General features: G+C 34.2%; 3 protein-coding genes and 1 pseudogene across 7 annotated transcripts in view; 2 read left to right on the top strand and 2 right to left on the bottom strand.

The window, feature by feature from the left end:
• LOC144549381 (putative glutathione S-transferase GSTU6) overlaps positions 1–5,574 on the bottom strand; it is a 69,153-nt gene extending 63,579 nt beyond the window's left edge. The window contains exon 1 of the mRNA XM_078298092.1: positions 5,205–5,574. Within this exon, the coding sequence (XP_078154218.1) occupies positions 5,205–5,525 (321 nt within the window). The 5' untranslated portion in view covers positions 5,526–5,574. The remainder of the gene's footprint in view (positions 1–5,204) is intronic.
• LOC144549380 (putative glutathione S-transferase GSTU6) overlaps positions 1–13,171 on the bottom strand; it is a 40,254-nt gene extending 27,083 nt beyond the window's left edge. The window contains exons 1-2 of one of the 4 annotated variants that reach the window (XM_078298088.1): positions 12,700–13,104; positions 4,573–5,059 (exon numbers count right to left, since the gene is read on the bottom strand). In XM_078298088.1, the coding sequence (XP_078154214.1) occupies positions 4,691–5,059; positions 12,700–13,020 (690 nt within the window). In that variant the 5' untranslated portion in view covers positions 13,021–13,104 and the 3' untranslated portion in view covers positions 4,573–4,690. Of the gene's footprint in view, positions 1–4,572; positions 5,060–12,036; positions 12,546–12,699 lie in introns of those variants that run through there. The other 3 variants (XM_078298089.1, XM_078298087.1, XM_078298086.1) reach the window with 3 other exon arrangements.
• On the top strand, positions 2,025–2,959 carry LOC144549387 (putative glutathione S-transferase GSTU6; annotated as a pseudogene). Its single transcript, XR_013509665.1, has 2 exons — positions 2,025–2,334; positions 2,485–2,959. The product of XR_013509665.1 is annotated as a putative glutathione S-transferase GSTU6 (transcript).
• Positions 7,324–8,486, top strand: LOC144549385 (glutathione S-transferase U17-like). Its single transcript, XM_078298096.1, has 3 exons — positions 7,324–7,752; positions 8,000–8,385; positions 8,416–8,486. Exons 1-2 carry the CDS (start codon positions 7,426–7,428, stop codon positions 8,366–8,368), a joined length of 696 nt encoding a protein of 231 aa, XP_078154222.1. The 5' UTR covers positions 7,324–7,425; the 3' UTR covers positions 8,369–8,385; positions 8,416–8,486.
• Positions 13,172–13,590: the final 419 nt, after the last annotated feature.

Genomic DNA, 13,590 nt, shown 5'->3' with positions numbered 1-13,590 from the left:
ATGGAAAAATTCATGAATAATTAGTAAAATTTGTGAATTATTCGGGTTTAATTTGGTCAACCGAATAATTCGTTGTTTGGTTAGGCATCACAAAAAAAAACAAATTATTCGGATATTATTCGAGTATAATACGTGGATCTTGTCACTATGCTTCCAACTACCAAATTTTTTATTGATAAAAAATCATTAAAAGTAATAATTAAAAATAAAATCACTAAAAATATTTTTCTAAAAATAAAAAAACTGCTGTAGACTGTCGCGTCCCTTAGGGACGCCATAACAACGTCTATACAAAAAAAAAATCTAGAATAAAAACAAAGAAGGGCACCATACAAATATATGTCCCTTAGGGACGCCATATATATATTTTTATTGATAATATATATGCTGATTTTTAACAAATGAATATTAAGTCAATAAAATATAAAATTACATGCTTATTCCTATCTTATTTTAAAAAAATGAATACTAAGTTTTTAATTTAATTAAATTTGTAATAATTCTAGTTTCAATTGCTTGTTAATCTTGCACGGCAAATTGAAACACAACTTACTAAATCATGTCTATCGTTAACATTGTTCTGTTCATATCCGGTACCATGTGGTATGGCACATCTAGAAATTTTAATGTGTTGGTATGGCATGGTACGGTATGTGTTCCGGATACATTTAAACACGGCACACATACTACAGAGTATGTATGCCGTGTTTTGGACGTGTCATGTCGTGTTCTGGTCACGTGTTTAAGCATGTCCAAAAAATATGACGTGACGTGTCAACACATACGTGTCGTGTTTAGGTATGTCGGGAAAACATGCCGTGTTTTGACGTGTTGTGCTGTGCTTCGGACATGTCGTGGAAAAGTGTTTAAGCATGCCCTGAATACGTGACGTGCCATGTCAACACCTTAATGTTTATAATGTGCCTTGATGTGCTTCGAACGTATGTCGTATTTCAACGTGTTTGGAACACGAAACATCACATGTGTAGTGTTTAGACGTTTGAGGAACACGTGTCGTGTTTACACGTGTTCAGAACATAATATAATACGTTCGAAACACGTACCATGTCGTATTGTACCAACACGTTAATATTTTTAGACATGTCATACCGCATAGTACTATAGATAAACACAACACGTTTAACGGGATAACATGATTTAATAAATCAGATTTTAATGTGCCATTCAAAATTAACAAGCAATAAATAAAGTAGACATTATTACTAATTTAATTTAACCAACTTATTCATTTGCTAAAAATTATCATATCATTACTAAAAACATTCATTACTAAATTTATTAAGTTTGTAATCAATATATCATTACTACACAATTTGCTGACATGCTATTAATTTATCTTTTTCTTCTCTCCTTAAACATTTATTATTGTCAGGCGTCCTTTTTCAATTTTTTTTTTTTTAAGTATAGACGATGTTATGGCGTCCCGCGTTCCACAGCCTACGGCATTTTTCTTATTTTAAAAAAAAATATTTCAAGTGATCTTATTTTAATTATTAATTTGTATCATTTTCTATCAATAAAAAATTCGGTTCCAACTAACTATATTATACTAAGGTGTATGGCCTACGGTCGATATGAAAAAAAAAAAAAAATGTTTATGCAGTTGAGATTTCTTGCTCCACTTGTCTCTATATATGGAATGATTTGGAATAAACTCCCTATAATAGCAGTGCACCTCAGTTAATCACTTCATTGGAACATTTATACACATCCAAAAACAATAATTTGGATCCATAATCCAATATTTTATATTAAAGGGAACAAATACTACGTCTTTGTAAACACAAAATCAATCCACAAAAAAACCCGACTCTGTCATGGATTTAACCAAGGTGTCTTTCATTGCTGACGGCATATGTATCATGTTAAATTCAAACACTTAGGATTATCTTTTTGTTGGCAGTCAACAATTCTTCCTTATTTAAGGCTCCATACAACACAGAGAGATCATATCTTTTTTTTTTCTAAAAGATTGATAGCAGCTGTCCTCAAACAGAGTGAAAATGGCAAAAGGTGATCTCAAGCTGTTGGGGACATGGGGTTGCCCATATGCAATCATGTTTAGAACAAAAGGGGCTGAGTTACGAGTACCTTGAGCAGGATCTTTTAAACAAGAGCGAACTTCTTCTCAAACATAATCCCATACACAAGAAAGTTCCCGTACTTATCCACGGTGATCGAAGCATCTGCGAGTCGTTGGTAATTTTGCAGTACATTGATGAGAACTGGTCTCGTATTGGGCCTCTCGTGCTTCCTGCTGATCCTTACGAACGTGCCGTTGCTCGCTTTTGGGCAGCGTACGTTGATGATAAGGTCCTTAAATTACTAAGTAATTAATCATTTAACTTCATGATCAATCAAAATATATATATGAAATTAAGTTCTATGATAACAAAAGTTATGAGATTGATCGAATTACAAAAGTAATGAATTAATGTTTCATTTTTTTTCTTATCCATGCAGTTGTTACCTTCATTTATTGGTATCGTGAAAACTGCTTCAGAGGAGACAAAGGCAGAAAAAATTAGTGATACACTTGCTGCACTAGAGCAGTTGGAAGGAGCTTTCAAGAAATGTTCTGCTGGGAAGAGCTTCTTTGGTGGAGATACCATTGGTATCCTTGATGTTACGTTAGGTTCAGAATTGGCCTGGATCAAGGCAGTAGAGAAGATATCTGGGGTCAAGTTGCTCGATGCAACAAAGGTGCCATTACTGGTAGAGTGGGAAAAACGGTTTCTGACTGCTGATTTCGTGAAGAGCACTTTGCCGAGTGTAGAGAGGGTAGAAGAGTACGTGAGAGTGCTTCGGGCCACAAGATGGAATGTTGCTTCAGCCAATTGATTGACTTTTTGTTATAGAAATAAATGATTGTTTAGTAATAATTGGGATGCATGTGTACGCGTGTTATTGTGGTGAGTGAAATAATGTCTGCATATATACTTGTAGTGTTGAGAAAAAAAATCAATATTGTACTTTCTTTTAGTGATATGAACATTCATTACACAATAAATTTACTAGTACGGTTTCAGGTTGCGCGCATATACAGATAAAAGTACGAATCAAATTTTATGTCATAAACTCATTGTGTTGTCCAGTAAAAATGGGTTTTCTTTCCACGATGCCGATTACTAACCGTTTGATGGACAAATATTTGAATTTTCCTCAGTTTTGGGATTTATTTGTTTCACTTCTTATGTAGCTATTGTGTGGCAATCTACAAAAATATATAGCACAGTTTTAGTAAAATGATCTATGCTGCTTGTATTTTTCTATGTAGACAGACTAGGAATTTTGATCTATGTTGCTTGTATTTTCCTATGTATTGTTTTTTTAACCTTTAAATTTAATCATCCTTCCGGGCCACTCTAAAAAAAAAATGTTTTAGCATGTTACTGTTTTTTACGACTGGATGACTAATGGTCTAATTTCTTCTTCTTCTTCAGTCCATCTGATCAGCCATCGGACGATGAAGAGTGAAAATAATTTTCTTCTCAGAAACAATGATGGGTACTCAAAGTTAAAGAACAGTGGTAATTATGATTTGTGAACGAACTGATGTTAATACAATATGATGAAAGTATGCAAAATCAGCGAGATTATAGTAAAATGATTTTCAACTGCAATATCTGAACAAAGTAAAAAATAATAATCAATTTAGTACAAATTGCCTAAGTTAACTGCATATTATGGTCATTTTAGTACAATCTGCACCAAGTATTAATTTAGTACAGAGGGGCTGTTCGGCAACACCTCTTACTCCTAGTTAGGATTAAGTCTTAAGAAAGTTTAAGAAACCGATGTTCGGTTGTCTTAATCCGTGAGTGATAGCTAAGGAGGCTAAAGGAAGGGGTAGAGGTGCCTTAAGACCTGAGCAGAGGATTAAGATCCGTGCAAAAGGAGGCTAGAGGAGGTAATCTTAATCCGTGCTAAGGAACCGGTGTTCAGTAGGATTAAGCAGCTAGGGAAGCTAAAGGAGGCTCCTTTAATTTTAAGGAGACTTAAGGAAGCCTTGCCGAACAGCCCCAGACTGCCTATTATGATTAATTGATCAATAGGGCAACTCAACTTAACTGGTTTGATAGGAAACATCAATACCTCCCCTAACATAAGAATTAACTGCCTATAATGCTTTATCTCGTCTGCTTTGCCTCTCAGTTCCGATGATTTACCAGGTAATATTAGCCTCATACTCCTCACTGTGCTATAGTACCTATATCCAGATCAGTGAACTACCCTGGTTTCTCATTTCCCATGTTTAGAAATTGAACTGATGTAAGAGGCAGGAATGAAATCAGGGAGGGAAGGGAATGAGTAAGGGTAGCCTGGGAATTAACTATACTGGTTCTCCTTTATTTTGCTTAGTTTTTAGAACTGATGTAAGGGGTTCTGGTACACTGGTACTGAACCGATGTAAGGGGCAGGAATGAAGTCAGGGAGAGAAGGAAATGATAGGGTACTCTATGAATTATTGTACTGGTTCTCTCCTATTATGATATATTTCAATATAATATATCATATAAAATCATACATATCCAACAACAAATCAGTAAATTTAGTTTAAAATTTTCAAATAACAAAATGAAGTTCAATATTACTTTATCGTGATGCATACATCATTTCACCCACCACAATACACACATACATATCCCAATAATTACCAAAAAGTCCATCAATTAGCTGAATCAATGTTCCATATTGTGGCTCTCGCGATCTCTTCTACCCTCTCCACACTTGGGAGGACACGCTTCACAAAATCCGCCGTGAGAAAGCGTTTTTCCCACTCTACCAGTAATGGCACCTTTGTCTCATCAAGCAGCTTTACTTCGAATATCTTCTCTGCTGCCTTCATCCAAGTCAATTGGCAACCGAAAGCCACATCAACAAAGCCAATGGAGGCGCCACCGAAGAAGTCCTTTCCAGCAGAACATTCCTTGAAAGCTCCTTCCAACTGCTTAAGTGCAGCAAGTACATCGGCAATTTTTTCTGCCTTCGTCTCCTCTGTTGGACTCTTTAGGATACCAACAAATGAAGGTGCCAACTGCTTGCCCTGATAAAAATATATATATAAAACCTTCGTTACTTTTGTAATTCATCTCCAATCTCATAACTTTTAGTTATTAAAGAACTTAGTTTCATATATACTACGGTTGATCTTTAAATTAAAAGATTACTAATTTAAGTACCATATCATCAATATATGCTGCCCAAAAACGAGCAACAGCACGTTCGTAAGGATCAGCAGGAAGCACGGGAGGACCAGTACCAGACCACTTCTCATCAATGTACTGCAAAATCACGAAGGACTCGCAGATGCTTCGATTGCCGTGGATAAGTACTGGCACTTTCTTGTGGATCGGATTGTGTTTGAGAAGAAGCTCGCTCTTGTTCATAAGATCCTGTTCAAGGTACTCATAACTCAACCCCTTTTGTTCTAGCACCATTCTTACCCTGATTGTGGGTGTGCTAAACCATGCGCCCAACAGCTTGAGTTCACACTCTGCCATTTTCACTCAAGGAAAAATGTTTTGGGAAATTGATATTGTCTTTGTTTATGTTGAATAGGGAGGCTTTTATAAATTGATATTGTCTCTGTTTATGTTGAACAGCTTGAGTTCACATTCAACATTGACCTTTTAAATTGATAATGATAATCCAATTGTTTGACTTTGATAAGATATGGCGTGAGCAATGAGGACTCCTCCTTGCATCCATGACAAAGTGGGGTTCTTTTGTGGGCTTGTTTTGTGTTTACAAACACGTAATATTGTTCTTTAACATTTTGGATCATAGATCAAGTTATTAGATATATAGAAAAACATGTTGAACATTCATATTTATGTGATAATTGTGACATTATTAGATTAATTTTCGTATTAGAAAAGAAATTGTAGATATGTTCTAGTTTACAAAGGCGGAACTAGGTCAAAAGAATGGGGGTCAATTGACCCCTATTTTTTTTTAATTTTTTTATATTTACATATGATTTTTAATATAATTTAGAGTAAAAATGTCATAATATTGTAAAATTGACTCTCATTCTTTATAGGAAAATTTCGTATGATTGACTCTCATTGTGTGTTTGACCTCTATAGTTCGAAAGTCTGACTACGCTCCTGCTAGTTTAGATAGATTTTGTATTAGATAGATTGCAATTAAGTACATTAGGGCACTGACCAAGTGCTAGATAAACAAAACTTGTAATATTTTATTTGATGCGTGATCATAATTAGTTTCTAAATTATGCCGAATTTAATAGAAAATCTTGAGAATACATCGATCTATAATCTCTCTGCATGAGTTTTTTTTCATTGACAATTTAAATTGCTGGATATGCTTAGATGCAGAGCTAAATAATGTGCAAAACTTGTGAATGCAAAACCTTATTAATTAACTTGTTAAAAAATGTAAAACAAACAGTGACACAATTTTGTAGGATATATATGAATATGCCAGTATAAAATGTTCCAATGAAGTGATTAACTGAGGTGCACTTCGATTAGTGAGTTTATTCCAAATCATTCCACATAAACAACAGAGCAAACAATCTCAACGGGGCGTAATATATAGAGGATCACATAGATTGTGGTCTACATCGATCAGCTATATATTCCAGCCGTCTTTCATGACCTTACCGATGCTTCCACTTGATTTTGTCTTTCTATCTATCATCTGCATTTTGAGATCCTATTGCTCAGGTTTCTTTTCTTTTCCTGATTGACCTCCGACAAGAGGTGGTCAGGTCACAGGTGGGGCTCTAGGCCTCTAGCAATCGATCTTGATCTCCGCTACGGTTTTGCATCAGATATGCTCAAAGATTCTGATATATGGCTCATATCTTCGTATTTGTTTAGTTGGGATCAAGTGTCGCCCAGTATGCGTGCAAGGTGCAACACGTACAACATCCGATTGCTAAACTGTTTGTAAGAAAAGAGGCAGAGAGTATCTCGGCCCAAAAGGCCCCAGCAGCATATGGTAGGCCCCATACCACAGTGCACGCTGGACCAAGAAGTCTATGCTCTTCCGATCCGGATCCTTATCTTATGGTTATGGTTTGAATTATCAACATCAACATCAACATCAAGAGCATTCATTGAAATAGCTTTGAGAGGTCAAAGTTTGACGTTGTGACGAAAACTCCAAGCACTGGAATTTCTATCATTATTCTGCTTCCAGAAGAAATAGAATCATTTCCTTAGAAAAAAAAAAGATAAACTGGTTCTAGAAGAACACCACAAAAATGTAAATTCCCCTCTTATATCAAAACATACTATTCTCAGTCAAATAAACCCTGCTTCCATGTATTTAACATTTAATATAAATAAAGCATGTGCTCAATGGATTAAATCATAAGTTTTATTCATAAGCATATATACCTTTTTAGACAGTGATAGAGAGAGAAAAACAATGGCAGTTGTTGTGGAAGAAGTTAAGTTGATCGGCTCGCCGAGCAGCTTATTCACATGTCGGCCACGGGTTGCACTGAATCTGAAAGGGGTGGAATATGATTTCTTGCAGGAGAAATGGTGGAAGAAGAGTGACCAATTGTTAGAATCAAACCCAGTTTATAAAAAGATCCCCGTTTTGATTCACAACAACAAACCCATATGCGAATCAATGATCATTGTCGAGTACATAGATGAAACATGGACTTCAATAGGACCATCAATTCTTCCTTCCGATTCGTATGATCGTGCTATGGCCAAATTCTGGACTGCTTATAGTGATGACAAGGTGATGTTTTTGTTTAATTAATTGCTCATAATTATATGATACACGGTTTGAGGGTGAATATTGGAAACCGTTTCTGGATGGTATCGAAAATCTACTGATACTTTAATCCATTCCTAAAATAAAACTTGTACATCTACATATAACACCAACAAAATCATGTTATAACAATAACTAATACCAATACGGTTAAACAACCAAATAACTAACTAAAAGTTTTGAAGTCTAATTGAATATCATCTCACTGCAGTTTCCTGCCCTGTTACGTAATTTAACGGGACCTGTCCCTGGTGACATACCGGAGGCAACCGAACAATTTATAGCCTCCTTGCAGCTACTTGAAGCTGCCTTTGAGAAGTGCAGCAAAGGAAAGAGGTTTTTTGGTGGAGATGAGATTGGCTATTTAGACATAGCATTGGGATCACATTTCGGTTGGATTGGTGCCACTGAGAAACTGGCTGACGTCCGATTACTGGAGAAAGAGAAGGTGCCTCATTTGGTTGAGTGGTATGAACGGTACTTTGCTCATCCCGCTGTGAAAGATGTTATGCCGACGACAGATGAGTTACTTGCATTTGTTACAGAGGTTAAATCCAATTTTACTGCTCCTGCCAACTGAATATCGATATCCATCAGGTGTTTTACTGGTTAATTACTTGTCTCAAGGAGCTAGTGTTGAATCTTATGTTCACTACTTAACTTTCTATTGAGTTTGAATGTCGTTAGAACAGAAACCACACAGGTTTATTTTATTTTTTCTTCCTTTCTGCATAATTTATGTTATATTGTTTGATGTAATTTTTTTCTAAGACTATTCTTACTTGTCAATGATAATAATAATAATAATAATAATAATAATAATAATAATAATAATAATAATAATAATAATAATAGTAATAATGATGATGATGATGATGATGATTTGCAATGCTATTGTACAGCTCAGTGTTAGTAATCTTCTAATTGACAGAAAGGGGCACAAGAAAACTCTCCGAAAGAACATACATCACAACTGTTATTCCTCCAAAAACCTTGCTTATCACAAAATTATATTTCAGTCCCTAGAATACCAAACCCAATCCATAATCTTGGTCCTCTCATAGAAGTAGAACTGTTAGGGAGCTAAACTAAATTTCTTGGTCCTCTCATATATATTAGGGCTTCTTAATTCAACATTCTGAAATACAACCTATTTAATTTCAAAAAGGAAAATTAATAGACTTTAAGATGAACCCAGATATCCAAATTAAGTACTAACAATAATTTTGGTCAATAGCCCTGACGTTTATCTAATATTATTGTCTGACCCATAACTATAGATAATGCACCGAGGCAAAAAAGTATTCCGCACTGATTGCTTTTTATTTCTGTATTGCTGTGCGCCTTAACTAAGCATTTGCTGCCAAAAGAAGATGATGAATAATCTTGCTGGCCTGTCAAATGATTTACAACAATAATTGATGTCCGCATATATATATAGTTGCCTAAAAATTATATAAGAGGGTGAGTCATATGATATTCTGCTTTATATGCACTTTATTCTTTGTTACACATTATTTTCTTCTGCATAATTGATAAGTTTTGGGGGTGTGACACGTTACACTTTTAAAATAAATTACAAAGAAGCATAGTAAAAAACAAAAAAAAATCCTTTTATTTGTTCTGCAATTCTACTTTCAGATCGTCCCATCTCAGTGTCAATCAAAAAAAAAAAATCTTTGTTTTTTCTTGCTTATTTTTTAATAGTGTCAAGTTTATCTACTGTAAGAGTAGATGTATTTAGATTCACTATACACCCTGGTATGTAATTTATGCACATATAAGATTTATTTTATGTGCATGCATGCTGCTACCGGTACTGCAACTCTTCTGTACGTAATGTACTTTTATGTTTAATAACATACCTGCAAACATTTTGCCAAAAAAAAAAGCGCATATCTATTTTTATTTTTAAATTTGAATGATATTTTATAATATATAAAATGGATGTCTTATAATAATTGACTGTACTAGAATTATTCTATGTGAAAATAAAAATTAAAAAAATATATAAGACTCACAGGACCCTGAATTTTGAAAGATTATCGTAATATCAGTTAGAGACTTGTAACATCTCGAAAAATTGAGTCATTATTATTAATAATTAATATGTTTTTGTTATATATATTGAATATACTATATATGTGTCTTTTAAAAAAAAAAACAAGTTTCTCAATAATATAATTTTAGATAAATAAAAAGGAAAAAAAATGAAAAAAAAAAGATATCATTCTTGTTTTGTTATGTAAATCATAAATTTGTCCAACTTTATTTCTATTATTACTTTATTCTCAAATCACGAACAACAACAGTTATTTTCATTTAAGAATTTAGTAATTAATTAAAAAATTACTAATGCGGCCATTAATCCCTTCTCCCTAATTACCGCCCACCCCAAATAACTTCTTTTTAATCCCGCCTTTCTGTCTCTCTCTGAATCCCATCTCTCTCTCTGTTTCATTTTCTCTTCGGAAGAAAAAGAAAAAAAAATAAAGAAAGATTATTATGACAATTATTTTGATAACCGATTTCAATATTCAATTCGAATTCCAACTATGCCACCGTGATTCTAATCTATCGTTGCAATCCAGTTTGAAATTTCGAACATCTTTCTATCAGGTAACCGGACTTCTCTATAATCTGTGTTTTCATTTTGTATGGTTGATTTGGATATGGGTATTGCATATTGGATTATGATGGCATATTTAACGGGATAGCGGGTCTGAGGTTGGAATTTGATTTGTCCGATACACGGGGGCTGCTAGTCGTGGTCGGGACCAATATGCGGGGATTGCTAGTCGCAGTCAGGTTCGATGGTTGAAAATGATGTGACTTGTTTTATGGATAACCTAGACTGACGTGCTATCGCCGATGAACTATGCGTGCATAATTTGATGTGAATTTGTGTGGATTAATCTAATATATTTGAATGGTTCTTAAATTAAGCCAATTATAGAGAAGCGCGTCGTTAAATAACCGGTTACTGAGCTTTGTAGCTAACTCCGTTTTGTTATTTTGTTTTCATTTTTGTTGGCGACGTAGGTTGACGGGCCAAAGAAAGGAGTGAAGATGCTTATATAATCACGCTCCGGATGATAAAAATCTGGGGTATGACAAGACTACCAACCAACAATTTCAATTAAATAATAAAAAGTATTTAATATCCCCAGTTAAATTAAATGCAATTCATATATACCACTCAAAAACTGTAAAATTACATATTTATCATCCAAATTTTTTTAATTACATATTTACCATCTAAAAATCTACCAACTCACAAATTTACCCAATATGACTTTATTATATATCAAATATATCCAAAATTCAAATTAATTATGTTTAATTTTCTTAAAACTATAATTAATCAAGGATTAACTTAGCACTCTCTCTTTCTTTTCTTAGAATCGTTCTTCTTTATAATCAATATAAAAGATTAAAAAAAGATATTCTAAACTGAATCAGTAATAAAACACAGATTCTCAAACTCAGTTACTACTTTGATAACGGGTTGCGATACCAACATCAAATTCAGTACGAGTTATTTTGTTGAAAAAGTTATAGTAGTTACCTTGTTTTTGACGATCAACCTGGAGTTGGAACCCTTATATCCGAGTCTGTTGCCCCTTCTCCCCATGTTTAAGTGGGAGAAACGAGATGGGGAAAGAGTTTAAGTGAAAATGGGAAGTTACATCAAAAAAGACGGGAAAGAAATCTGTGCACAAAAGAGGAAGGGGCATAAAAGGAGAAGATACTAAATAACTTATTAATTATATTTTATATAATCTTAAACTTAATTGATCTCATTTTTTTATTAATTGGATAAATATGTGAGTTATTAGATTTTTAGATAATAAATATGTAATTATAAAAATTTGGATGGTAAATACATAATTTCATAGTTTTTGAGTGGTAAATATGAAATTCTCCCTTACACTTAATCCCAACTCTCACTCACTCCTACTAAACAATACTATTACACAAAGGTTTAAATAGCGTTTATCGCGTCATAGCGGACTGATTAAGAAAACAATGCTATTCTCAAATAGCGCTGCTACAACGCGGAATAGCGCACCATAGCTTTTATAGTCTGAAAATGCTATAACGCGCTATTTAGAACCTTGAATTTACAATAGGACAACTACAAAAATATGAGCTACATATCTGATGCAAAACTGCAGCCTAGATCAAGATTGTTGGAGTCCTGATATATTTGGATCTCTTAGCGTTTGATAGCTATATTGTATCAAATTTTATGTGAAAATAAGTTTCAATATAACGTCTCATATAACACCAATACACCATACATATCCAACAACAAATCAGTAAATTTATTTTAAAATTTTCAAACATTATTTCACCCGCCACAATAACATGCATATATATCCCAATTATTACCTAAAAGTCCATCAATTAGCCGAGGCTCGAAGCATTCTTGCAAGCTCTTCTACCCTCTCAACACTCGGCAGAACGTGCTTCACAATATCCGCAGCGAGGAAGTGTTTTTCCCACTCAATCAGTAATGGCATCTTCATCTCATCAAGCAACTTCAATCCCAATATCTTTTCTGCTGCCCTTATCCATGTCAACTGGCAACCCAAAGTCACATCAACCCAACCAATGGAGTCTCCACCAAAGAACTCCTTTCCAGCAGAACATTCCTTAAAAGCTCCTTCCAACTGCTCTAGCGTAGCAAGTATATCCGCAGTTTTTTCCGCCTTTGTCTCCTTTGTTGTAGCCATAAGGATAGAAGGGAATAACTGCACGGATAGATTTTAAAAAAAAGGGCATGAAACATTTATTAATTTTGCAATTCTTCTCCAGTCATATAATTAATTTTGTTAATATTATAGAATTTAATTTCATTAATATTACGTTTGATTGTGAAATAAAAAAATTAGTAAATTTAAGTACCTTATCATCAATATACGCTGTCCAAAAGCGAGCAACTGCACGTTCGTAGGGATCAACAGGGAGCACATGAGGCCCAGTACCAGGCCAGTTCTCATCAATGTACTGCAAAATCACCAACGACTCACAGATGGTTCGATCGCCATGTATAAGTACCGGCACTTTCTTGTGGATTGGATTGTGTTTGAGAAGAAGCTCACTCTTGTTGTAAAGATCCTGCTCAAGGTACTCATAACTCAGCCCCTTTTGTTCTAGCACCATTCTTACCCTGATTACGTATGGGCTAGCCCATTCCCCCAACAGCTTGAGATCACCTTGTGCCATTTTCACTCCGTTTGAGGATTAATTTTTTGGGAATTTGATAAGATTTCTCTCTGTGTTGTATGCGGGGCTTAAATAAGGTACATGTGTTGACAGCAAACAAAAGAAGGTGATGAATAATCTTGTTGGGCTGTCAAATGATGTACAAGAATGATTGATATGTCCACATAGTTGCCTAAAAATTATATAAGAGGGTGAATCATATCATATTCTGCTTTATGTGCACTTTATTCTTTGTTACCCATTATTATTTTCTGCATAATTGATAGGTTTTGGGTGTGTGACACGTTACACTTTTAAAATAAATTAGAAAGAAGCATTGTAAAATAAAGTCTTTTTTAATATTTCTGCATATTTCGTATACATTTAATTTCGTATAGACTAAAATGAATATATGTTTTGAGGACGATATAATGTGTTTCCGTATGATAATCGATGCATTAATATCTCAGTAATTGTTAACGATCCTCTAATATAGTCTAAAAAAAAACTATTTTTTCTGATGTCCCCTTCTCTTCCTTTTTTCTGAATATAGTGTGAGGATGTGCAATAAAAAGCAACATGATCAATGGA

Source organism: Carex rostrata, chromosome 35 (genome assembly GCF_964058835.1).
Source record: "Carex rostrata chromosome 35, lpCarRost1.2, whole genome shotgun sequence".
Lineage (NCBI taxonomy): Eukaryota > Viridiplantae > Streptophyta > Magnoliopsida > Poales > Cyperaceae > Carex > Carex rostrata.
This window is presented reverse-complemented; position numbering and strand designations above follow the sequence as displayed.

Bases quoted from the DNA above. Each gene is read 5' to 3' on its own strand.
- LOC144549385 (XM_078298096.1), top strand. From the start codon at position 7,426: ATGGCAGTTGTTGTGGAAGAAGTTAAGTTGATCGGCTCGCCGAGCAGC. The intron at 7,753-7,999 runs GTGATGTTTTTG...ATCTCACTGCAG, and splicing joins CTGCTTATAGTGATGACAAG to TTTCCTGCCCTGTTACGTAA.